The sequence below is a fragment of the Emydura macquarii genome, unplaced genomic scaffold, assembly GCF_026122565.2.
Source record: "Emydura macquarii macquarii isolate MOO-44397 ecotype Brisbane River unplaced genomic scaffold, CSIRO-AGI_Emac_v2 contig_2473, whole genome shotgun sequence".
In the NCBI taxonomy this organism is placed as follows: domain Eukaryota; kingdom Metazoa; phylum Chordata; order Testudines; family Chelidae; genus Emydura; species Emydura macquarii.
The window spans coordinates 19,327,201-19,354,134 of record NW_027132610.1 but is presented as its reverse complement, the minus strand read 5'-3'; the positions used below and the strand labels follow the sequence as shown (position 1 = coordinate 19,354,134).

The window sequence follows — 26,934 nt, the reverse complement described above, 5'->3', positions numbered from 1 at the left end:
GTCACGTAACCTCATACTGCCTGTTTTACTAATTGAAAAATAAAGAATTCTTAGTTTACCTCCTTTATGCTGTAATACATAGAGTAGTTCATTAGTTGCAAAGATCTCAGTGTGAAAGGGGCAGATAAGATAGGAGTGGTCAGAAAGGGGTTATTACATTCGCTTTTAAGACATTTCTTTGCGGTTCTTTACATCAAATGGATAGGGGAGTATGGAGTCCCTACCAGGCAAACAGATGCCATTCAGGCTATAGAGAATAAACTCAAATTATAATACATCTGTTGGAACATTTATAACCTTAATAGCCTTTGCTCCATTTCATATTACGTATTCATTGTTTCACAATCAGAAGTGCTAGGAAGGAAGAATGAAATATGAACCGATTACTTTGAGCTAGTGATAGTTTACACAGTCCTTGTTTCCTTTGTCGAAGATGCATCATTTACCATTTCTATATAACCCTAATGCTCAGTTTCTGTTGTGCGGTCTAGTAAACTAGAGATTCTCTAGTAGAATAGAGAACCCTGAGGTACAGTACTGCAGCCTAGTGGACTGTACTGAACTGAGTCAGCTCCCAGCAATCTACCTGAATTATGGTGAATGACGATGGCTATTACTTAAGCAAGAGGATACAGACAAATTCTGTTTAAGGGATACACAGAGCCAAGACTAAGGGATCTCAATAGGTCATCTGTCCAATCCCCTGCAATGAGGCAGGATTAAATATTATCTGTCCCATCCCTGACATGTTTGTCTAATCTGTTCATAAAAACCTTCAATGACAGAGATTCCTCCACTTTCTAAGGTAGTTTGTTCCTGTGCTTAACTACCCTTACAGTTAGGAAGTCTTCTCTAATGTCTAACCTAAATCTCCCTTGCTGCCATTTAAACCCACTACTTCTTGTCCTGTCCCCAGTGGATAAGGAGAAGAATTTATCCTCCTCCTCTTTATAACCACCTTTCATGTACCTAAAGACTTATGTCCCCCCCCCCCCCTTAGTCTTCTCCAAATTAAACAGATCCACATTTTTTAAGTCTTGCCTCATAAATCATGTTTTCTAGACCTTTAATAATTGTTTGTTTTTCTCCTCTGGACTTTCTCCAATTTGTCCATGTTTCCCAAAGTGTAGTGCCTAGAACAGGATACAGTACTCTAGCTGAGGATTTATCAGTGCTGAGAGGAAGAATTACTTCTTGGGTCTTGCTTACAATAGTCCTGCTAATACATTCCAGAATGATATTTGCTTTTTGTTGACTCATACTTGCTATTATTATATGTTGACTCGTACTTAGTTTGTGATCCACTATAACCCCCAGATCCTTTTCTACCGTATTCCTGCTTAGGCAGTCATTTTCCATTTTGTGTGTGTGCAACTGATCATTCCTTCCTAAGTGCAGTACCTTGCATTTGTCCTTATTAGATTTCATCCTATTTCAGACCATTTCTCCAGTTTCTCAAAATCATTTAGAATTCTAATCCTGTCTGCCAATGCACTTACAATCCCTCTCTGCTTGATATCATCCTCAAAGTGTATTGATACCATAATATTCATTTATGAAGATATTGTATAGAACTGGACCTAAGACAGATCCTTGCAGGACCCACCTCAAAATACCCTTCCAGCTTGACTATGAAACATTGATAAGAGAGTATGGTTTTCCAACCAATTGTACATCCACCTTATAGAAGTTTCATCTAGGCTAAACTTCTCTACTTTGCTTAAGAGGTCATATGAAACAGTATCAATTGCCTTACTGCAGTCAAGATATATCACATCTACTGCTTCCTCCCAACTACATGATTGTTACTTATCACCTTCTAAGTGCTTACAAACCAATTTTTTAAATATTTGCTCCATTAATCTTTCAGGGTACTGAAGTTAAGCAGACGGTTCTAATGCCCGGCCTTGTCCTTATTCCTCTTTTTATAGCCTATGTTTGCCTTTTTCCAGTCCTTTGGGATCCTTCCCCTCCTTCATGAGTTTTCAGAGATAATCACAAATTTCAGATTTCTCTTCAGACAGTTCCTTATGTATTCTAGGATGTATTTCATCAGGCTCTGCCAACTTGAAGACATCTAACTTGTCTAAGTAATTCTTAACTAATTTTCCCTATTTTAGCCTCACACTCTACCCCATTTACACGGATATTCACTGTCAGTTGTCCAATTACTGCCATCCTTTTTGTGAAAACAAATAAAAAAAGGCATTGAAGACTTCAGTCATTGCCACGTTTTGTTATGTTGTTTTCATCCTCGTTGGGTAAGGGGCCTAATCCTGTCCTTGGTTTCCCTTTGCTTCTACAGAAATTTGCAAAATATTTTCTTGTTACCCTTTATGATACTAGCTAATTTCATCTCATTTTGTACCTTGACCTTTCCAATTTTGCCCCTCTGTTTTTTTCATATTCATCCTTCAAAAAACATTTTTTTTTTTTTAAATTTCACATAATTGAAGATCTCCTGGTTAAAGCCAAGGTGGCCTCCACCCATACTTTCTATTTTTCCTATGCAGTGGGATGCTTCACTCTTGTGCCTATAATAAACATCTCTCTAAAAACCTGCCAATTCTCCTGAACTCTTTTTTCCTTTATCCCAAATACAAAACTAAGATCTATTCTGTTAATCCAGAAGCTAGCCATCACCCCCAACTAAAAGCAGGTAAAATAAAAGATGAAGACCCATTAAGCATATGGGGCAGCTCTGAGTGGTTGCCTTTACTCAAGAGGCAGGGAAGACAAGCCAATCACCCCCCAAAAAGCTGACTGGTTTTCTCCATGGATCTATCAGAAAACACACAGTTGTTTTGTGAGCAGGGCTTGAACCAAGGACCTGCTAGATCTAAAAGCATGAGCCTCAGCTGCTTGAGCTAAAGGATTCGCACTTCTGACAAACACATGAAAGCTTTCTCTGCAAAACAGCCACTGGAGTGGGACGAAAAGACCTGAACAGTTAATGTGGGTATACATTTGTGCAATATTGACTGAAACTAAGACAAAGCCACAAGTGATTGATGTAAATAAAATAGACTCCTAGAGCAAGTCTCCACTACAAATTTACAGCAGTGCATCTGATGAAGATGCTCTAAGCCAATGGAAGAGAATACCCTTGTCGACTTTTCACTTCCTTGGGAAGCGGCAGCTACGTCAGCAGGAGAAGCTCTCCCACCAACACAGCGCTACATACAGCAGTGCTTAGGTTGGTACAACTACATCACTCAGAGGTGTGGATTATTCACAGCCCTGAGTGACAGTTATACTGAAGTAATTTTGTAGTGTAGATCAGGGCTAAACCAAATTACAATTATCTATCCTGTTTTACAGCAATAGAAAAAAAATCCACACTGTTGACTAAAACTTGAAAGCAGTTTCCGTTAGAGGAAAATCCATTCCTTTCCAACTCTGCATCTCCCAAACCAGCTCTTTAAAGTGCTATCATTCACATTGTTTCTCTAAACAGTTTTTCTTTTGGTTTGCAAAATAAATTCTCTGAGGCACTCAAAATGCATTACTTTAGAAGAAACCACAATGCAAAATATCAGAGGCCAGAGTCTTTGGAATAACAATATTGAAAAACCGGAGGTACTGATCGCTGTACCACTATGCAAAAAAGAGTTGTCATAGTTCAGATAGGCAGGATGGTTCTGTAGTTAAAGCATTGAAATTCTGATTTTGAAGCTCTGGGTTCACTGCTTTGCCACATTTTTCCTGTGCAACCATAGGCCAAATCGCTGTGCCTCAGTTCTCCTGAGAACTGGGCATAAATATTTTCCTACTATTTTTAATTAGTTGCAGTGGCATCCATTATGGGCTGGGCACTTCCGAAACGCTTAAGAGAAGCCCCTACTTCATAGGAGCGTTACGTTAAATTAATTGACATTTGACAGATACAGATATTACATTGATGGAGGCCAAGTAAGTACATGGATAAATTCTCTCATTTCCTGAAGCGCACTTTGCAGGTGTAACACTGTCTGTTCAGCATGTAGAGCCAGATTGGGACTGGATTTTGCAAATATATATTTTACCACACTATTTGTAACTTTATTCTGTGTTAGATGCAGTAAAAGAGGAGACATTTTCTTCAAGTCAGAAGAGTTTACAGTGGACAACTTGAAAAAAGGTAATTTTATTACAGGTAATTTTAAAGTTTTTAATACAATACTTCAATGCAAAACACTTTCCTCTCCCCTTTTATTTAAAATAGCCTAATTAACTTGATTTGGCCCCGCAAAGAGGGCAAAGTGTCTTTCAATGACTATTATAAATAATGTGTGAACAGTTAGGATCTGTGTTGCTATTTGCATGCTAAGATATCCCCAAAGGAGAGCTTTACTTCCAACATGATTGGTAAATTATCTATGAGCATATTTTGTAGCTACATTATCTTTTCTGCATAGTTTCCTCTAAGCCTTGAATACATTTGGTTATTTATACATAGCAAAATTGTTACAAATTCATAATCATGCAACCACAATACAAAGAAATCAGTCCTGCTTGTTCCTTCTGGGTAACTCTGCAGAGCTAACATTTACATGAAATGTTTCCATGGCTCATTTCAGCCTATGCTGTAACTCCCTGGAGGTTCCTACAGACCAAGTTAGGAAATCCCAATTCCTGGCATCAAATGATTAATCCTTTCATCATTAGCTCTCAAAACCGTCCTCCTGCTTCAATTTTTCCACACCTCAGAAGTACAGTGAACTCAAAAACAGCAATAGGAAGATTTCCAGCTCTCCAAATGTGGATGAATGTTAACCTTCTGACTTGCATCTCTTGCAGCAACAGTTCACTTTTTTAAACCATGGATACAGCACACAGAACATTTGCTGCAGTTCCTGTATAGCATTTTATACCCCCCAGTGTAATGTAATCAGTTAGGTTTGTTTTGCTTTTCTTTACCTGCAGGGTTACACAAGCCTGTGACGCATGAATACAGCACACCAACTATTACTGATACAGCCATGTGTTTCAGTTCTTAAAGGCTCCACATTTACTGGCTTTAGCAATGAATTCCTTTAGCAGGGGGCCATCCATTTGCCAAAACGCTGCAGTCTGTGTTACTTCCGTCAAATGATTGACACAAAACTTAAAGCAGAATTCTTCTAAATCCTAGACACAAAATAAAACAAAAAGCCTTTTTATTAGCTTTGGTTACACGATGAGACTATTTAGAACCAGGCTCAAATGCTTTTACATTTCTTTTGTAATTACAGTGGAATTAAAAACAGATTACAGAGCTACATAAATACGTTATCCCAGCTGTTCTCAACCTTTTACATACTGTGCCCCATACTGCAACAGAAAATAGTTCCTCCGAAGTAGCCATAAGGAAAAGAAGGCGCTCATGACCCTTTCAAACATGTTCACAATCCTCAATTTGAGAACCCATGTACTATTCAAACTAGCATATTTTACTTAAGACATACTGAACTGCCTCATCTCACCTCAAAAGTTCCCCTGACCTGGTCAAGAGTGTTTGTAGACTGGATTGGTTTTAGCTATGTCAGAGGAAGCATCCAGGATGGAAATTAAGGCTACATTTCACTGACAACTAATAGAAAGAGGAGTAAAAGCCATTTTTGAAAAATGATACTCAAGACTGTGGATTGAGAAAATTCAGTTCTTCCAATTCCACATTAAAGCCTGGTCTACAAACAAAGTTGCACTGGTTTAACTAATGGACTGATGTTTAGTTAAACCCAAGAAAAAGCTAATTAGTTACAGCATAGTATATCAAGATGGAGATATCTTTAAAGAAGTCTATAAAGTTCACCCAGGATACCTTTACATCCACCAGGAATAAATCAGTACTGAAATTGCTCTATTTGGCAGGAATGTAATGGGACACAAGGCAGTTCAAGTCCTGTAGTCAGCCTAACTATTTATCTAGTGCCTTTCATCTAAAGATCAAAAAGTGCCTGAAACAATGCTCACACTGCACCCACATGGCATTAATATTACAGTTACTAATTCTGCAGTCAACAGCAAAGTCAGCCATACCCCAGATGTTGCCAAATGATTAAAGTAGCCAAATGTTCCATTTAGAGGAACAGTATCTTTCATGCTACAATGCTAGGTTTGATAATCTGTTATAGTAAGGACTGCTGCATCCTTTAAGTATCTCAGCCTCCATCCCACCTCCCCAAGGAGTACAACATTAATGTGACAGACTTCATCTAGTCTAATCTTACTTCAGTAACCAACCTACTGAATATATAATACAGTCAAGCCAGCAATGGTATGCAAGTGTGATTAACTAAAGCCATATTTGCATTTTTTGGACTTTCGGCCAGGATGGAAAGTTGGCTCATTGACACCAAGTCAACCTTTCTTGACACAGCAATATAGAAAATGCACAGGTTTAAGATCAGAATTTCTGGAGCTGCATGCAATGTCTTGGCTTGTGTTGTGTTGTGGCTGTTCTAAGTAACAGGCTTATTAAGGCCAAACATTGCTGTGAATTTTTGTAATAAATGGATTAAACAGATTTTAAATAAAACTACATCACATACACATTTACTGCATTACAGTATTTTATTAATAAGATTCCCATATTCCAAGTCAGAGTAACAAAAAAAACAAGTAGTATTGTCGTTATAGGAAGGAATTTAGCATTCTGCAGAAAAATTAGGTAAGTCATATTTGCACACTGGATCATTTAAAGTAAAACTTCAGTATATAAATAGAGTGATAAATTATTGAGGCACAAGATACTTCCAGTGATCAGTTAGATGCAGAGTGAAACTGGACCTAGAACATAACTCTGGCCATTACAATTCAGACAATCATTAATCCCCAAGAAACACGTTATATCTCGCTACTGAGAAGTATAAAATTCCATGATATGGAAGTGTTTTAAATAGATGATGCAGTTTTAACTGATGTTTTCTAGAGAAAGGACATCCCATTAATTAAATACATTACTAAAGTCATCTGAAATTTCCATTTAGCTTACTGCACGTGTAAGTCTACATTCTAGAAACATTTAAAATCTGTCTTCTGAATGTTGTAGATGCCCAAGAAAAGCTCAGAACCACAGTGCAGTTCCTTCCATCTTTTACACCGGTCATAATCAACAAGGCAGACTATGTTCACAAACCTCAGTGTGCATCCTGCAACAGAGTAGGTGTTCTTTCTCCACTCTTTAAAAGAGAGAGACATGAAGGCACACAGGAAACACATTCTGCGGGACTATTTCACCTCCACCTCCCAATCCACATTCATAGATGTCATACCCGCCTTTGTGAAATTAAAATAGATAACCTTCTGTTTAAAATAAAAGGCTCTGTATTGTGTCTATTATCTCCAAACAAAAGACTTGGCAAGTGGCAAAAGGTTTGAGATAACTTCATCTGTTAAAAGAATTGCAGTTAAGCTTTGAGGCAAGCATAACTTCATAAGGATATAGATGTGCACGTTGGTTGCTACAAACCACAAGAGAAAACTAATGATATGTGATCTATAAAGCAACACATTACTTTTCTATGGACTGTTCACTCTTATGAAAGGTTTCAAGCGGCAAGAGAGTTGCACATTTGGTAACAAAAGCCAGACTGAGTAAACAAATGCCAAAGGAAATCAAGAGTCTTAAATACCTTCAGGACCTGCAGACCTTAGGACAGTAGTCTGCCAGTTGACCTGATTAAACAGTGAAATAGTTCAATATTACTTCATAATGGGAAAAATTTCAATTCCATCTCCCCTTCATAACCACTTGTCTGATTTCACAGTTCAGTTAGCTGGCTCCATGATGAACTTTACTTCCTGCCATTTGATTCCATTGTCGTAGGAACATATTTTACACTTGGAATTGGAAATGTATTGTACTTTGATTATAAACGGATTTTTGTTGTATGTTAAATATAATTAAACAAACTTATTTCCATTATCAGTTCAGTAAGTAAAGAATTTAGATTAGTTATGTCATTCTAGATGTGTGCAATGTTTGATATCTGAATACCCAGATAGGGTTGTCTTTCTATTTCACAGAATTGTAGTCTCTGGTTCCCACATATTTAAAAGAAACTATAAACTGAATTTCCTTTTATGTAGTATAAGTTCAGGGACGATACAAATAAAGTTTAAAAAGTCAAGAAAACTATTTATTTAAATCAGATACACTTTTCGTTAAAAAAATAAGTATTTAAAATTAAAAATGAAATATAGTTATGACAACTTATATTAAAGCCTAAACTTAATACGTTTCTTTAAAACTATTTTAAATTAAATAAAAATATTAAAGCAGTACATGTTTGCTGCCAAAGTTTTAAGGAAAGCCAAACTAGTGAGCTGGTGGTTTGTTGAAGTGCTAAACCAGCTTTCACAGCAGAAGAGAATTACAGGTGCAGAGGGAATTTTTCTTCATTTTAGTTTGTTCAACTAGTTCAGTTCAGTGCCTAGTTATTTCAAAACTGAGACACTGGTTGGGAGTTGGAAAAACAGGAAAGATTATTTTCCTCTCCCAGTCTATGAATAAGAACTGCCATGAGAGTGGTTACATCACTTACTGAATTAGATGTTGCGTGCTTCCCAACCTTTTTGAGTGAAAGCCCCACTAGTTAAAACACATGCCACCCCTCCTGGCCATAAACACATTAATCCCTATAAACATATATAATGATGATAATAATACCACTAAGACCTTGTTTACACTCAAAAACTAAGTCGACAAAATAATTACTGCAGTGGCTGACGACCACACTACCCTTCTTGGGTCGGTGGAGTGCGTCCCCACCAGGAGCACTTCCCCTAATCTAAGAGGGAAGTGTGGGAGCAGCCCCCATGGGGCTCTGTGCCGGGCAGAGAGGAGGAGAAGATGGCCAGAGCAGAGCAGCCCTGCGTCTGTGGGGCTCCTGATGGGGGCCTGAAACAGCCCCAGCCAACCCCCACTGCTTCCATTACCCTCAGTCCATGAGGTACAGGAAGAGGCAGGGCCGCTCTGGCTGGTGTGGGGCTGGAGGGGTGGGGGCTGCTCCTCTGCTCTGGCCAGGCACCCAGCTGGCTTGGAGCTGGGGGGGGGGAGGCGCGGCTGCTCCTCTGTTCCAGCCTGTGCAGGGCTTGAGGCCGCTGCACCCGGCCAGCGTGAGGCTTGGTGGGCCAAATGACCTCAATATTACTGAAGACTCATGGACCCCCAAGGCGGTCCCGCACCCCAGGTTGGGAAGCCATATGCCAGAAGAATAAAAATCAGGTTGAGAGGAGTTCTACTAGTTCTAAAATTTTGACAGAGATTATCACCAGAAGAACAGTTAATTTCACTAACTACAGATAATTCTTCCTTTGTTGAATAAATCAATGTTTTAAATGCAAAACATATATTGATACAAATCTTGTCTTTCATTTAAATAATGAAAAAGGATTTTAAATTACAGTTTTTGTGCATTTTTAAATGCATTCCCAACCAAATACAGCTTGACACAAATCATGAATAAAAAAATTAACCTGGTGAATAAAAAAAAAAAAAATCTACTAAAAAGGTAAAGCACCATGCACCATTTTTCTAACTTAAAATAAAAATGCAAACATTAAGACTGAATGAAGATATTTTAAGCTACATAAGTTCTCAAATAAATATGGATATATATCATGTACCCTCATGGTTAGCAGAAAGTTCTACCACATTTAGCATAAAGGCTATATTTAGTTGCAAATCAACATTTAATAGTCACCAATTAGTGAGACTTAAGTAAAAAAAATACAAATGCAAAACACAATTACAAAAAATAAATAATTTAATCAAAGTTCATTTCTTGCTGATTTAAATTGGTTTAAATCAAAGCAATTTAAATCACCAATCTATCCTGAGTACAAGATAATGGAAGTTTCCATGAAACCAACATCTGATGTCTATACCAAAAGTGTAAATCAAGAGTGGAGTAAATAGGTGACACAATAGGCACCAGATGGACCTACTTCTAAATAACTTTGTTAATAAAGTTCACAGAAGCAGCTGTCAATACCCTGCCATCAGAAATATTACAAGAAAACTCCCAAACACATGAAGAGGATTTAAAAAAGCTGTGTAAATATTTAAACGTATTAAACAAAGATTAGTTTATAAAACCAATCAGGAGGACTTTTAGAATCTCCATATATTTTTTTGCTTTCTTTTTAAAACCTGTCTTTTATTTGCAAGGTAATATTTCAGCCTCAAGAAAGTTTTCAGCACAGGATTTATTCCAGATAACATGGAGCAATGCATTATGAAGTTAGGCAAAACAGCATAAAATGGCTACCATGAACTAGACAACATGAAAGTTATTTATATTGTGCCTCAGCCTGTGGCTTGATTATAATAATCCTTGCATATATATAACATGCTGGTTAATTTTTCCTACTAGAAGTTTAATACAAAGATATGGCTTTCACTCTGAACAGACTTACTACGAAGTCCAAGGAACAGCACCAGAATCCTATTGCTCAAATTCTCAATGCAATGAGCAATTTTCCCCTCAATCAAAATGGAGAGGTATTTTTACAGATAAAAGAAAGCTGTGTGCTATGCTCCATGGTTCTGGTCAAAAAGAGGTAGTCTTTTTAGTGAGTTTAATCTTTAGAAGTTTACCTCTGCATCATATCTGACAGCAGCAGAGAGCAATGAAAATGCATTTTCCACAGTAATTCCTCTCTTGATAATGTGTTGGCACAGTTTTTTCAATCTGTTTTCACAGTAAGATGTAGCCAAATCCAAAAGTCCTGAAAATTAAAATTCCATTATATTAGCCACTTCTAATCTCTGCTTTTACAGTATCAATGCAAGCTCCAAACAGTGTCTTTATTCTATGTGAAGTACGGGTATGTCTGCACTGCAGCTGAGACCACGCCTACCAGACGGAATAGACATGTGCTAGCTCCACTTCAGCCAGCACACTAAAAATAGCAGTGTGGATGTTGACTCAGTCCAAATCACTCATATATGGAACAAGGGGTTGAGCAAATCCAAACCTAAGTGGCTAGCCCATCCATCAGCTGGGGTCACAACATCCAAACTGCTTTTCTTAGAGTACAAGCTTGAGTGGAGCTAGTGCATGTCTTTATCTACCCAGGCTGGGAAGCACAATCCCAGCAGCAGTGTAGACATACCCATACACACAACACCATATACAAATTAAATTGGGTATTATTCAGAAAATCATCTTTACCGACATACAAGAAGAAATAGAAGTCTTTTCCACTACTTTAAGTCCCAGCTTGCTAACACTTACACAGGAGCTTATCCCAAAGCACGAGTGGTTCCATTGACATCAGTGGGACTACATATGTGCATAAAATATAAGTACGTATGTAAGTACTTGCAAGATAGGGACCCTGGTTACAGAAAGGGAAAGTATCAAGTGCAAAACTGTTACTATAAAAGCTAGAGTTTAGTTTAACTCAGAGCATGTCCACTGTGCTGTGTAAAAATTCCCCCATTATATGGATTGAGTTTTTTCTTGGTCATTTAAAGAATAAATTGATTCAGTTTAGCAAAAAGGTGTGAATGCTTACTTCAGAAGAGGGATTTAACACCTCCTCTAACTCTTACTCTCCAGCAATTTAGTCAGTCACACAGCACTATTTCTGTAGCAAATTAATAGAGTTTACTTTTAAAGCACAACTAAAGTAATCACCAATGAAACTGATCATATAGTGTCTTGATCATATGGTTTTAGGACTGTACATGCACCATTTATTCCCCATTTTTTGTTGGTTTATCAAGACACTGGATTTATCATGTAATTCGGCCAAAAAACGCTGTGCTACCTATAGCATCTTCAGGTGGCAGATCAACGTTGTCTGTATATAGGTACTCAAGAAAGGCACGATACACTGGGTAAGAAAACTGATCTATTTCTATCACCTCCTTCATGTCCTCGTTCCAATATGACTGGAACATGGTTCTGAAGTGTTCACATCTAGAACAGGAAAGCAAAAAGATGTATCTAGCATACCATGATGATGCGATATATGAACAATATATTAGAGACCATCTGAAATGACGCGTCCCTTCATTTTCTCTAATGACATTTGTATTTAGAGATCTTAGTTTATTGTAAATACTAGAAGGGCATGCTCTCAATACTGCTGTACATCAAATGTGAGTAATATTTGTGCATCAAGAAAATAAAGCAGTTATTTTGCAAATGCTACAACAGATGAGAATTTGAAATAAAGAATTAAGTTTTGTACACATGGAATTTAATAAAGGGCTTCAGTAATTTTTTAAATAAAGAAATAGGCCCTTGAGCTAGACTCTGATCTAGACACAGAAGATGTTAAGAACTGGTATTTTGGTTCAGTTCCATCTCAAAATTTAGTATTTAACAATATTGTTCTTGTAAGTTACACTTAGAGAAATAAAATGTAAAAATAATGTCTCATTCATGTGTACTCAGTCAATGCAATTAATATGTAGTCACTTATCTTTGTTTTTAAAAGATCTAGTTAACTATATGGTAATACTACCTGAGAAATTTCCAGTGGCCCATGAAAAATAAAGACATCAATGCACTGAATGAGACAAATCCTCTTATTGCTAAATATCTTATTGTGTTAACTTTGTCAGCCTCATCCTTCCAAGCAGTCCAAAATACAAGCTTAAACAATTTAAATAACAGTGAACAGTCCTAAAAAGACTAAGTATGCCTTAGCTTTTGAAAGCACTGCAGATGGAACTCTCTTAGAGGAGGCCAAGTTAACAGATTGCTCTACATGCAGTAGCTGGACTGCTGACCAAGAAGCCATGAAATATGAACACTACCTGATTTTTAGAACAGCTTTATGAACATGGATGTATTTTCCATCTATGTGGAATTTCAGGTCTGAGGTTTCTGGACTGTCAAACTCTTTCTTCAGAGACTCAGCTACTGTTAAGGCATCTTCATGCTCTGAAAAAAACCAAGAAAGGTTTTGAAAACAAAATACATTCTGCTTAATACATAAATTTGAAGAGTGGCTTAATAAACTGGTTAGTCAATAAAAAAAGATGGTTATTGGATAACTACATGATTAGGAAGTAAATATTTGGTAGATCTATGTTGGTAATCCTGGCTGGGATTCCATGTTGTCAGCACTCATTTTTGAGCCAATTATGAGAGCACAACACCCAATAAGTGTGTCACAAAAAGTGAGGTTGTACAACAGTCTCTCAACTGCTACCAAGGATATAACACCTCTCCCAGTAATTTTGGAAAACTTAAAAGCTGCCCACTTGAATAATCTCCCAAACTGAGTTTCCTCTGCATTTGGATGGATCCTATGCAGATATGGAAAAAGTAGATTAACCTTCCTGCTAGGAAGTGCAGTACATCAGACCCAGCTATGGAAAAAAAAAAGTGTCCTCTCTAATGTATTATGAACTTGTGGTTCCCATGCTGACATTGCTCTCTAAAAAAATGATTAAAAAAAAAAAGTTAGATTAAGTTTTTTGGGGTTGTTCTAAAAAGTAATGTTAGCATTCGTGAAAGTTGCTTGATTGATAGCTCTGGGGATTGAAGCAGGGGCACTGGAAGCGGGGGGCCATGGCCCCACATTTTTTAATATGGGCATAGTTTGAGGGGCAGGGGCCCATGCTGCCCCCCAAAACTGCAAGTCTTAGACAAGCATGGAGCAACTGGCAGGGGCTGTGCTGTGCAGCAGGGGAGCTGATAAGATGATCAGCTCCCCCACTACAAAGCGCAGCCCCTGCCCACAGCACCATCCTCTTCCCGGTGGGGGGCTGGGGCAGCCCTTAGCTCCTTCTTGCCATGAGGCCCCCACCCCTGCTCCTTCTCTTCCCCTCAAGGTTCCACCCCTGGCCAGGCTGGAAGCCAGAGCTGGGCTGTGCTAAGAGCTGCCTGAAGAGCTCAAGCCACTATGGGGAGCCCCGGACCCTCCACCTTCCCTGGGCTGTATGCCCAGGGGGAGAAGGGGGATGGGACACAGGCCAGGGGCTACTCTCAGGCCCCCCAGCCCCCTGCTCAGAGCAGGCAGAAGGTCTAGGGCTCCCCATAGCGACCCAGGTTCTCTGGGCTGTTCTTATCATTGCCCGGCTCTGGCTTCCATTCTGGCCTGGCCAAGGGGTGGGGCCTCCTGCCCACCTCCCCTACGCACATCTATTGAGGTTCTGCCACCATTGGATTAAAAGTCCCCTATTTACCTATAAAAATGTGCAACAGTCAGTGGTAGCACAAGCTTTCAGAGACTTGTGGCATTATAGAAAACCTAACTATGAGCTTAGTAACCTTAATTCTGGCCACTCGCCCCCGAGAACTGGCAAGAACCCCCAGGGACATATTGCAAGAAAGTTTCAGTCAAGGCTGCCCTATAACAAGAAGATTGAAGAATGATTAAATGGGTCATTTTATGTGGTGTGCTGTCTCTCACAATAGTATTATCTTATTCATCTGAGTGCACTCCAAATACCCTTCACTGCATTAGTAACAGCTATACTGGCTGGCACAGATTACTGGCAGCAGATTGCCACTGCTCATGGTATGGTATGAGAAGTGCATCTGCACCCAAAACAATCACAGATCCTTTGTTTCTATGATGAGTTGTGAGTCATGCAAACAGAGAATCACAGTGGTCTATTTTATTTTTCCCATGGAGGATTTCTAGCAGTCCAGTAGTGTACATGAAATGGATTTTAGAGCACTTAAATACTGATTGCCTAACAGTAAGCTAGTTTCACCCTTCACTATAGTGGTACTACCGCCCCATATAATATATGGATTCTATATGAAAGCACATTTTCAGAAAGTGCAAATATTTATAATTAAATGAGAAATCTGTTCCAGACAAGCATCAGATATTTTGGCTTTAGCACTGCATAACACGTCCCAGCTTGCTCTCACCTACTGAGAGAAGGCGCCACATCACAGCAGGCGTAGAAAAGCAAGCAAACACATCATCCGTGCAGGTGAAGTGAGAGAGGTGAGGAAGAATTACAGACTGGCCACGGCACTGGCCCCACATGTACACCTGGCCACCCTGGGTCTTGGCAGCAGAAGTATGTGAAGAGTGGCAGGCTGCAATCTCTACAACCCTGTGCATAGAAAATCAAAAGAAAACGTACAGTTTGTCTACCACATATATTTATATTTTAAAATCACAGAAGTATAAAATTAAAGACCACCTAATTGTGTTAGCATATTTTCTATTTTCCCCTCTATCTGGAGTCCTGTGTTTTCTTTTGACTAGTTATCAATTCAAACTGAAGAGAACAACCTTCACATAAGCAGATTCAGTATTAAATTACAAAGACATAAGAAAATGCAATATCAGATTACAGTGACATTTACAGAAAATGACATTCACAAAAGTCTTTCATCAGACATTCTTCATGCTTCACCCACCATAGGCCCTTAACAGGCAGAGATTTCTAAAACAAATAGACATCACCAGATATTGCAATACTTATCCTCAGTTTTGTGTATGTGTATGAAGAAATTACAACACCTATATTTTGTAACAAAACAAGATTTGGGAAGTAGCCTGGAAAGCTATTCCCAAATTAATGGTGCATGTTCCCAACCTTCTGTCTTCAAACAGTACTTTTATGAGATAGTACTTTCATTTTAAATTAGTACCAGTGCAGTGAAAATACCTTTTTTAAGCAAGTATTTAAAATCCTTCATTAAGGAATCTCCCAGTTCCTCTTTAGATGTGCTCTTGTATTTAGACAGAGACACAGCCTGCCATACATAATATATGCCTATATTTATGGCATCACATTTTGTTTTTAGTACCTCCCCAGTGTTTCAAGTCTGTTTGGCAAATAAATCGACAGGACTATTTTAAATATTCACACAATTCAATAACCACATTTAAAAAAACCCAATCATTTTACAGTAAAAATACTATGTGCACAGTGTTTACAAGATCTGCAGCTGTACACTTGTCTATTCTGTTCTTCCTTTGCTCAAATAGTCCCTAACCTGTTATCTGAAGTGGTTGCATATGAACAAAGAAGAATCACATTCCCATTAAAAAAAATTGCAAGGATGTATCCAGAATCTCTCTTCAGCTGGTGAACAATGCCAAAGAAATGAAAAGTTGCAGGGAAGTTCTAGAGTTATTTTAAAAGTAAGAGCTAGGTCTTGTTTTTCCCATGTTAAAAATACGCATAACAGGGTTTCAGGTTTTTTCCACTTAGTCAGCAGAGGACAGGGTGGATAAAAAACAATGATTTTAAAAAAACCATAAAAATCAAAAACATCTTTTTTGTATTTAAATTGGATTTTTTTTTTAAAATCGATAAAACACTACATTTCTCTCTCGTTTAAAAAACAACAGTTACAATTAAATCTCATCACAAACATGCTAAACCTACACTTACAGTCTCAAAAATGAATTCATGGCTCTAGTCTGTCCAGCTTAACTACCAGCTCTTGCTTCTCAAAAGTTCTGGACTTTCACTTTCTGTTCCTCAGCAGACTAAAGTCACATGTGCAAAGAAAGATACAGGCTGGATAGGACTGTTGTTGTTCTGTGTTTATGTGGTGGTGGAGCTGGGCCAAGCAAGGCAGAGGAGTTAGTTAAGACACTGTCTTAAGGACAAAGAGACAGAGGATGGAGGCAGAGTAGAAAGGAACAGTGGAGTGGACTGGAAGGAAAAAGGGAAGACATTATTCAGTACGCACACAGCTTCCTATATTCCCCCCCCCCACTCCCACTTTTGCCACAGAAAAACTGTCATGGCTTCTGGGTGTAAAAGAGACCCTATCTGGGAATATTTTGAAGAAATTCCTTCCCTGAGTAAAAAAAGGAAAACGTATCAAGTACACGTTTACTGACGATGTTTTGAACAAAGTCACTCCCCTGAACTGGTGGAAATCATTAGCCAGGCACCTTGAAACAGAGTTCCTTTAGTTGCTAAGCCAACTTTTCACAGCAGTAGCTTCTTCTGCAGACAGAGAGAATATTTTCATCGTTTGGTATTGTTCACTCAAAGCTAAGAAATCGCCTGGGAGTTGAAAAAGCATGAGAACTCATATTTCTGTTTCCATCTATGAATAAAAGTGACAGTAGGAAGATGAGAGCTAGTTGTAGAAGTTTTAAGGACAGCATATGTTTAGTGTTGTGATGACTTGTCTGTTAGAGTTAATAAAATTAGAAAATTAAAAAAAATAGTTTAAGGACAGCCATCAGCCAGCAACTCAGGAGACTGCTGCAATTGCAAATGTGAAACATTTATGTAATATTTAAGGTTTAGTTTAATAAAATATAACTGCTATTGTGTTTGTGTGTGTGATTTAGTTCTTACCATTCCTAATGTACTGATGCTGCCTCTGCAGCTTGACACAGGTAATGAGTATTATATACTATGTCCTAAAGTTATCTAAAAAATTACACAAAGTATACCCTCCTAGATGTTGTAAAATGCTGTATTGAGTTGTAAATTAACATGTTTTAGTGATCAGATTTGCACCATTGTTTAAGAAATATGTGAAGTAGTATCAGTGGGAAACTTGATTTAAATCAATGATTCTCTCTTGGTGATTTAAATCATTGATTTAAATCAATCCACCCTGGCAGAGGAGCACAGACTGAAACAAATATATACCTTCCAATAAAGCTTAATTTCTCATGTTTTCTGGCAGTTTTTCTTCTTTATATCAAAAGCCAGTTTCCCAATATGACAATCTAGGAGTAACACAAATATCTGATTATCGTGCAAAGTTTGTCTTTCATCATAGAATATTAGGTGGTAAATCATCCCTAATTTTAATACTTTCATTGGTAAATCCTACTTTAAAAAGAAAACAGGAGGAATATTTTACACAATCATTGTTTTTACTTTAAACTAGTATTAAGACCAGTCAGTCACCAAGGTTTTGGAACATTCCATGGGATTCCTAGCTGGTATCTCCAGCAATTCAGCATCCTGCCTCTTTTCACTCAGGAATTACTATTCTCAAGTCATCTCCCATGATACCACTACTATAATCTCATCTCTACCAGGATTGCCCATCAGATCCCAGCCATCAACACAAGAGATTCTCAACATTAAAATCATTAAAAAAAGTTCTGTTGGTAACTCTTCCTCTCCTTATGAGGACACAATCCTCCTTGATTTCAAATCCATGCATAACTCCACTGTGGCCTGAATTACCTACATTTACCCAACTTGACTTCACCAATACTGACATTACTCTAATTTTCCAGTTTGTCTTGCCTCATCTGTGCCCACGTTCTAGAATAAAGCTCCTATGGTCAAAGGTGGTCTGTGTCTTGTGGAGCACTAAGCACATCAACAGCACATAACCCTTTTCTTTCTTTGATAAATAGAGGTCCTTTACCTGGTGGACATCTGCACTCAAATTCAGGTCTCTTTCCTTCAAGGCTGCATCTCCAGGTTACCTCAAACTTCCTTTTAAGCTATTGTGCTTCACCTTGAATGTGCACTCCAAATTCAATGATACACCATACTTATTCCTCAGGACAGCACGGCACTGCTAGCAGCCTATATTTTGGAGTAGCATTTAGCGTAGATGGCAAATTGGATAGTAGAGACAACAGGAGCAGCAAGCATTAAAATGTATCCCACCAGATAAAACTGTCAGATAGACACTGACTCCAAGAATGCCTAGTCAAGTAAGTTCAATAGGGGAGGGTAGAGTCATTTGAATTTAGCACCACAAATAGTTTTTTCTGGAACATTTTTTTCCATTTTATCTTTAACAAGGCATTATCCATCTGCTTCATATTTCTGAAATGAAGACTTAAAAAAAATTCCATGCCTGAAGACATGATCAGTTCTGAATGTAAGTTCTCAATGCACCTCACTTGAACCACTATTAAAGAGAAAATAAAACCCATGTATTCTGTCCTCTTATATTTCCTTCCACCAGTGTTGCTCTTCCTTTATCATCCAATTTGTTTCTGATTCTTTATCACTTAAAGAATTCCTTCACAAACACACTATTTTCTACCAACTTTAGTTTTGTTAAACTTTAAGCAGGCTCAGTACTGAGAAGCTTTGTCACCTCAAATTTAAAAGATGCAAAGACATCTTATGAATGGCTTTGGTTTCCCAAATGGAAGATTTAGCTGTATAAAAGAAAAGGCAGCCAGATGACTACTGTTTTGCCCATTAGATAACTGCACAAACAGAACTGAGTAGAATGACAAAAATCACTTATTAAAAATTGACATAACTCTGAAGCACTTTGACTTTTAAGGAGCTTACAGAACACACTGTTGGCTATTGACTATCGAATCTCTTAAGAGAGCTGTCGTTCCTAGTGAATTGTTATGTACCAGGCATTTTTTTTTTTTTAATGTAGGCATCGATATAGTAGAACAACTTGGCACATGTAATCCAAAATCTTTGATTAGAGCAGGGGTGGGGAACGTTCGGCCCGTGGGCTGTATAAGGCCCACGAAATCATTTGGTCTGGCCCGCGGACCCATTCAGCGGGGGGGGGGGGGGGGGGGGGGGGTTCGGCGGCGGCGGCGCGGCGGGGGGCGCAGTGCCTGCCACCGAAACCCTGCCGCCTTTTGCTCCTTTTCGGGGGGGGGGGGGGGGGCATTCGGCAGTGGACACTCATCAGGCCCTTGGCACAAAAAAGGTTCCCCACCCCTGGATTAGAGGGTCATAGGTGGAATGCGTTGTTGAAATTAACATCTGGCCTCCTTGTCCATTACATTTCTGCACCAGATATGTATATAAAATACATACTTTCAAAGGTTAGCATAAGAGCCATTACAGATACCAAAAGCATCTGCTTAGAATTTAGAGAAAGAAGTAGGATAAGAGTATGGTATAGTACAAGGCTAACAAACAGTAGGAACAAGTATCCATAAAGCAAGACACACACCTTTCGAGAGATACAAACGGACTTCATAATGCATGCAGACACAACCAAATTTAAAAATATGTTAGCTGCAGCAACATTACCTTTCCTTTTCCATCATGATCTGTGTTGGGCTTAGCTGGTTACTTTTATTGCCAGTTCCCAGCTGCCCATAAGTGTTAGCTCCCCAGGAATAGAGCAAACCCTCATCTGTTAGTGCTAGTGTGTGCGCATAGCCACAGGCAATCTAGAAGTAAATTTACAAGGATTACTACTAAAGAGAAACAAATAGGGGAAGACAAATTACTACATTAATTACATTAATCTGTCTGAAGTACGTTAATACCTCCAACGTTCTCCATTTAGCACCAGAAACTGCTATTTCCTGATACTTAAAAGCTAACACAAAATACATTAGCAGTAAGTGCTAGAAAACCCCCACCCTGGTAATTTAGTCTTCACTCATTATTCTTCACTGTTTACTGCAATTCTTCATTTAATAAGTATAATTTTAAAAAAATCTAGTAATATTCTTTGTCCATAACAGCTAAACGATTTGTCCTAGGTTTTTAACCTTGAACTACTTTGTAGAATCCCTTTATAGTCTCCCTGATGGCTAAGTTACAAACTTCAGTAATTCCTCCAGAAACAGCCAAATCTTTCACACTTGACAGCTACATAGAACAGGGGTTCTCAAACTTTTTTTTGCTAGGACCGCTCTGAAAATATTTCAGGCTGTGATGACCACCACCCCAAAAGTGGACACCCCCCATATCCCAAAAGTGGACACCTCCCTCATGGCATGCCATCCTTACTTCTGCACTGCTGCTGGAGGTGGCACTGCCTTCAGAGCACCTGGCAGCAGCCACTGCTCTCCGGCCACCCAGCTCTGAAGGGCTCCGGCTGTCAGCCATGTATATCACTTACAGCCACAGCCCTGGCATGTGTGGGGGCTGACAGCTCACAACCCCCTCCCGGCCCCCCATTATAACGTCACGACACTTTGAGGGGTCCCAACCCCCAGTGTGAGAACCCCTGACATAGAACTTTTCATCTCAAGATCTCCAAGTGCTTTACAAACTAATGAGTTGAGGCTTGAACAGCCCTGTAAGGGAAATTTTTATGTATTACAGAGATGGAGAAGTGAATTGGGTGGGACACACAACCACTTAACCCAGTGGTTCTCAACCCACAGCCCTCTTGTGGCTCAATCAGCACATAGCTGCTGCCCTTGTGACATCCTCAGGGCCATACAGGCCATGCAGGTAGAGAAAGAGTCTGTGTCCCACATAATGCAGAGAGAGCTGCATATGTGGCCCACAATGGTAAATAGGTTAAGTCAGTGGTTCTCAACTTAAGTCATACAAGAAGCCTGAGACAGTCCTGACTAGAATCCAGATCTCCTGACTCCTACCCCTATGCTTTCACCATAAGACGCTTCTCGCTAGCCTCACTCCTAGCCCACCACCTAGTTAGCATATTCAAGCAAATCCTACCTTTTGAATCTCTTAGTTTCCTTGTTTTTGATCATTCTTTACACATTTGCCCACTATACCCCACTTCACCATGCCCCACAATATACAGAGATAGTATCTGCATGACATACTATACACAGAGTTTACTTAAATTATTCAGCTATGAAACATTTTGAAACATTCATCAGGCTATGCAAAAGCAAGCATTACACACATTGTCCACAATCTTTCAGCTTTAATAGATTTTTATAGGAGTCCAACAACTAAAACACTGAAATCCTGAATTTAGAAACATGCTTTTGACTCAGATTAGGTGAAATTTTTGGAGACATATATAATATTAATGCACTATTTACCTCTACTTTGAACTTACCTGAAGTACACACACACCATGTAATGTAGCCACTCTACAAGGTGTGAGTTGATTGCCATTGTTTCCCAGACCAAGCTGACCATTACCATTGTAACCCCAGCCATACACCTAATTTAAGAAAACAAAGATTAAGCTACATGTTATGTTTGTAGGAATATAGAAATATGAGTTGTAACCAGAGACAACAGAAGTCTGTAGAGAAAGTCTCTTGAGATAACATCAAACCTTTACAAACCTAATAAGGAGAAGGGGACTGTAGATGCGGGCATATTATATTTATTTGGTAATTTCTCCAATTCTCTATTCTCCATGTGATTCTGCTATGTTTTAAAAGAAAGTTGGCTCTTTAAAAGATGCCTGCCTTTAGTGTACTGATCTACTTTCAAAGAAGACATACAATTCTATAAAATCCTGCAAGTCTTACTGTGCTGGTCTAATATTTTTCAGAATATGATAATTATAATATTAGAACAGAATACTGTACTGGTCTAATATTTGACAGAACTGTAAAGCAATCATCTTGCTCAATGGATCAACTTAAGATATGTCCATCGGCAGAGTAGTCCATCACTTCACTGTTCAGAACTTGCCACTTTACTCCAAGCCTTCATTAGAATGGACATATCAGAACATAACAAGTAGAGTGCAACCCAATTATCCACAGGTGTCTAGGGAAAACTAAAAAATTGGAAAGACTCAGGGTCCTAACAGCCCTGTCCTTCAGTTGGTTATGCTGTGCTCTGGGACTGGGGTATCTGAAGCAAAGATAAACAGATACCCAACTGGCTGCTTCTAGTGAGGCTGCATTACAAACTTTTTAGAGAACACCAAGTAGAGTTAGACAACACTAGAACAACTCTCAGGAGACATAACTCACTTTCAGCTGATGGGGTTGCATGGTGTGGTAAAGTACACAGGACCACTGTATTAAATGGAAGTTTTACTGTGCTAGCTTTTAGATTATCATAATAAAGCTTCACATTTAATACCCTATTTGAGATGAATAAGTAAATGTATACTTGGTGTGGTTGTTTCAATCCTTTAGCTACAGACACAGGAAAACATATATATCAATGCAATTTTTGTAACCAGAAAGACCACAAGTTACATTGAAGAAAGCATATTCCATATCTGGAAAAATACCAAAACAAGTTGTTACACAACCAATTTGTAAGCACCTGGAGCATAATAGGGTTATAAGGAATAACCAGCATGGATTTCTCGAGAACAAATCATGCCAAACCAACTTAATTTCCTTTTTTAATAGGGTTACTGGCCTGGTGGATAGGGGAGGAAAACAATAGATGGGATGTATTGATTTTGTCCCACATGACATTTTCAAACTAGGGAAATATGGGAAAATATTAGGTAGGTGCACAACTGGTTGAAAGACTACTTGAAGAACAGTTATCAATAGTTTGATGTCAGATTAGAAAAGCATCTAGTGGGGCCCTGCAGGGATCAGTCCTGGGTTCGGTACCATTCAATATTTTCATTAATGACTTGGATAATGGAGTGGAGAGTAAGCTTATGAAATCTGCAGATGACACCAAACTGGGAGGGGTGGCAAGCACTTTGGAGGACAGGTTTAAAATTCAAAATGACCTTGACAAATTGGAGAATTGGTCTGAATTCAACACGATGAAATTCAAGAAAAAAGTGCAAAGTAGTACACTGTAAAAATCAAATGCACAACTACAGAAAGGGGAATAACCAGCTAGGTGGCAGTCCTGCTGAAAAGGATCTGGGGGTTATTGAAGACCACTAATTGAATATGAGTCAATGTGATGCAGCTGCAAAAAAGGCTAATATTCTTGGGTTTATTAAGAGGAGTGCAGTATTACTTCTGGCGGAGTTCTGTGCCACTGCGTGTGTGCAGAATTCATGTCCCACACAGATTTTTTTGCTTCCCTGCAGAAAATGACAGGGAAGCAAAGGGAAGCTGCAAGAGTGGTCACTCACCCCTCCTCAGCAGTGTGAGTACATCATTTCCAGCCCAAAGCAGCCGGCAAAAAGGTAAATCACCGTGGGGGCAGAACTGGGGATGCTCATGGGTGTAGTTTGGGGGGAGCAGGGGACATTGCTCCCCTCTAAACAGAGGTGAGGCATGGGGGGAACATACAGGGTTGCATGCCACTGGCCATCCCCCCCATTTCTGCAAGCACAGAGCTGCCTGATGAGGGAGGGTGTCGCTTAGTTAGCTGACTCTGCAGCTGGACATCACCTCCTGGGTCCTAGTGCAGGTTGTTCTCCCCTTCTGTGTGTGCGTGGAGGCATTCTGTTTTCTGTACAAGGATGAGTGCCCACAGTGGGGCGGGAGTTGAGGAAGGAAGGGGGATGGGGTAGAGGGCTATGGGGCATGAAGGGGATGGGGGCGGGGCAGGAGGCTGGCATGCAGCATCCCCTTGGCAATGTCAGCTGGGGCTTCCCTGTTAAGCAGGCCCATCAAACCCCTACTCCAACAAGCCCCACCCACCTGGACTGCCCCAATGAGCCCCTCCGCCTCTCCCCTCACACATCTGGACCCTCAACCAGTTGCAGCAGGACCCCCACTGCACAAGCACCCAGCCCTCCCCAAGCCCATCTCCCCCAGACCTCCATGCCAAACTCCATCTATCTTCACCTGGCCCCCCCTGCAGACCCCCATTGCCCCTGCACCCAGAACTGCCCAATAAGCCCATGCATCCAGATCCCTCACCGAGCCCCTGCACCCAGATTGCCCCACACACAATCCTCTTGCCCCACATCTGGATCTCCCCGACTAAGGCCTCTCCACACTTGGATCCTGCCAAGCTGAGCCTGCCTGCCCACACCTGGAGCAGAGGGGCTGGGCCCTGAGGTATTTCTGGGCCTGCCCTTGAGCTGTGTCAGGGTTGGATGCAGCCTCACTGCTGAGTCCCTATCCTGGGGGGGGTGGAGTGGAAGGGAGGGAGAGGAGGGGCTTGCAGGGTGCTCTCTCACCTCTGTGCAGCCAGTGGCTTGTGCCCTCCATGGCCATGCTAGAGCCTCCACACTTATTTACTGACAAACGAAATTTGCAGAATTTTAAAATATTGTGCACAGATTTTTTTTTCCCATGGAACTTTTAATTTTTTGGTGCAGAATTCCCTCGGGAATTTTGTATGAAAGACACAGGAGGTAATTCTACTCAGCATTGGTAAAGGCCTCAGCTAGAGTACTGTGTCCAATTCTGGGTGCCGCACTTTAGGAAAGATGCAGACAAATTGGAGTGCAGCCAGAGGAGAGCAACAAAAATGATAAGAGCTTTAGAAAACCAGACCTATTAGGAAAGATTAGAAATACTGAGCATGTTTAGTCTTTGAGAAAAGAAGACTGAGGGAGAACCTGATAATTCAAATATGTTAAGGGCTGTTATAAAGAAGATGCTGATCAATTGTTCTCCTTGTCCACTGCAGGTAGGATGAGAAGTAAGATGCCTAATCTGCAGCAAGGGAGATGTGGGTTACATATTAGGGAAAACTTTCAAACTGTAAGGGTAGTTAAACTCAGGAATAGGTTTCCAAGGGAGGCTGTGGAATCCCCATCCCTGAAAGTTTTGGAAAAAAAGGTTGGATAGGGATGGTCTTGTCCGGGATGGTCTAGATCAGTGGCTCTCAGCCTTTGTAGGACTACCATACGCCTTTCAGGAGTCTGATTTGTCTTGCATACCCTTGCTTTTTATGTAGCCTCTTATAAAACTAGGCAAGTATCTAGATGAGTTGATGTAGCCCTGGAAGACCTCTGCGTACCTGCAGGGATACAGGAACCCCTGGTTGAGAACCACTGGTCTAGTTGAGTTGATCCTGACATAGCACAAGTGGCCAGACTTGACTTCTCGAGGTCCCTTCCAGCCCTACATTTTAATGATTCAATTAAGAAGAATTCTATATAAAACTGTGGGAAGAGCTGTTGTGAGCATTTACTAATGTCTGTAAAGCACTTTGTAAACTTCAAGTGCTGAAGCACAGATAGGTATTATTTAGGTACTTTCAAAGCTATTGATGAAATGCACTCCATAAAAAAGCTGGGGGAAAGGAGGAGTACGTGGTTCAGACAGACATCTCATGGGAAGGTTTTATTCAAGGATAGTCTATATCCTAGTAAAGATGCAAGAATAAAAGTTGATAAAGTATAAGTAGGAACTGAAGTAAAAAACAGTCAAGTGAGAGAGTCCCATTCAGTTATATCACATGAAGGCACACAACTAAATATAAAATTTATCTAAGTGTTTGTATATAAATGTAAAAAGTCTAAATACTAAGATGGGTGACCTTGGATGCCTGTTATTAAATGAAGACATTGATTAACAGGCATCACAGGAACTTGTTGGAATGATAATAATTAATGGGACACAGTAATAACAAGGTACAAAATATACAGGAATGACAATACATTATGCAGGCGGGAGAGTGACATTAAATGTGAAATCAAATCAAATAGAGTAAAAATCTAAAATGAAGGAAACTGTTCCATAGAATCTCTACGGATAGAAATTCCATGCTTGAACAATAAGAATACAGCTGTAGGAATAGTCTGTTGACCATCTGATCAGGGTGGTGACAGTGATTGTGAAGAGCTCTGGGAGATTAGAGAGGCTACAAAAACAGAAAACACAGTAATAATGGAGGATTTCAGCTATCCTCATATTAACTGGGTATACATCACCTGAGGGAGGCAGAAATGAAATTTCTAGACAACTAATGACAGCTTCTTGGAGCAGCTAGTCCTGGAAGTCCAGAGTGAATAAAAATCAATGATTTTTAAAAACTAAAAAAAAATTTAAAAAATTGGATTTTTTAAATTTAAATTGGATTTTTTTTTTAAATCAATAAAATACTAAATTTCTCTCATTTAAAAAAAATGTTACAATTAAATCTCATCACAAACATGCTAAACCTATACTTATAGTCTCATAAAAATGAATTAATGGCTCTAGTCTGTCCAGCCTAACTACCAGCTCTTGCTTCTTGAAAGTTCTGGGATTTCAGTTTCTGTTTCTTAGCAGACTAAAGTCACATGTGCAAAGACAGACACAGGCTGGATAGGACTGTTGTTCTGTGCTTATGTGGTGATGGAGCTGAGCCAAGCAAGGCAGAGAAGTTAGTTAAGACATTATCTTAAAGACAGAGAGACAAAGGACAGAGGCAAAGTAGAAAGGAACAATGGAGTGGACCGGAAAGAAAAAGTGAAGACATTATTCAGTACACGCACAACTTCCTATATTCCACTACACTTTTGTCACAGAAAAACTGTCATGGCTTCTGGGCATAAAAGAGACCCTATCTGGGAATGTTTTGTAAAAAAGGAAAATGTGTCGAGTGTAAGCAGT

General features: G+C 39.5%; 1 protein-coding gene across 6 annotated transcripts in view; it reads right to left on the bottom strand.

The window, feature by feature from the left end:
- Nucleotides 1–4,106: 4,106 nt before the first annotated feature.
- RCBTB1 (RCC1 and BTB domain containing protein 1) overlaps nucleotides 4,107–26,934 on the bottom strand; it is a 51,322-nt gene continuing 28,494 nt past the window's right edge. For 4 of the 6 annotated variants that reach the window (XM_067563092.1, XM_067563091.1, XM_067563090.1 and 1 more), the window contains 7 exons: nucleotides 21,606–21,713; nucleotides 19,862–20,004; nucleotides 14,814–15,004; nucleotides 12,740–12,866; nucleotides 11,743–11,894; nucleotides 10,565–10,695; nucleotides 4,107–5,109 (listed from right to left, as the gene is read on the bottom strand). In XM_067563092.1, coding sequence (XP_067419193.1) covers nucleotides 4,969–5,109; nucleotides 10,565–10,695; nucleotides 11,743–11,894; nucleotides 12,740–12,866; nucleotides 14,814–15,004; nucleotides 19,862–20,004; nucleotides 21,606–21,713 — 993 coding nt within the window. In that variant the 3' untranslated portion in view covers nucleotides 4,107–4,968. Of the gene's footprint in view, nucleotides 5,110–10,564; nucleotides 10,696–11,742; nucleotides 11,895–12,739; nucleotides 12,867–14,813; nucleotides 15,005–19,861; nucleotides 20,005–21,605; nucleotides 21,714–26,934 lie in introns of those variants that run through there. The other 2 variants (XR_010922615.1, XR_010922616.1) reach the window with 2 other exon arrangements.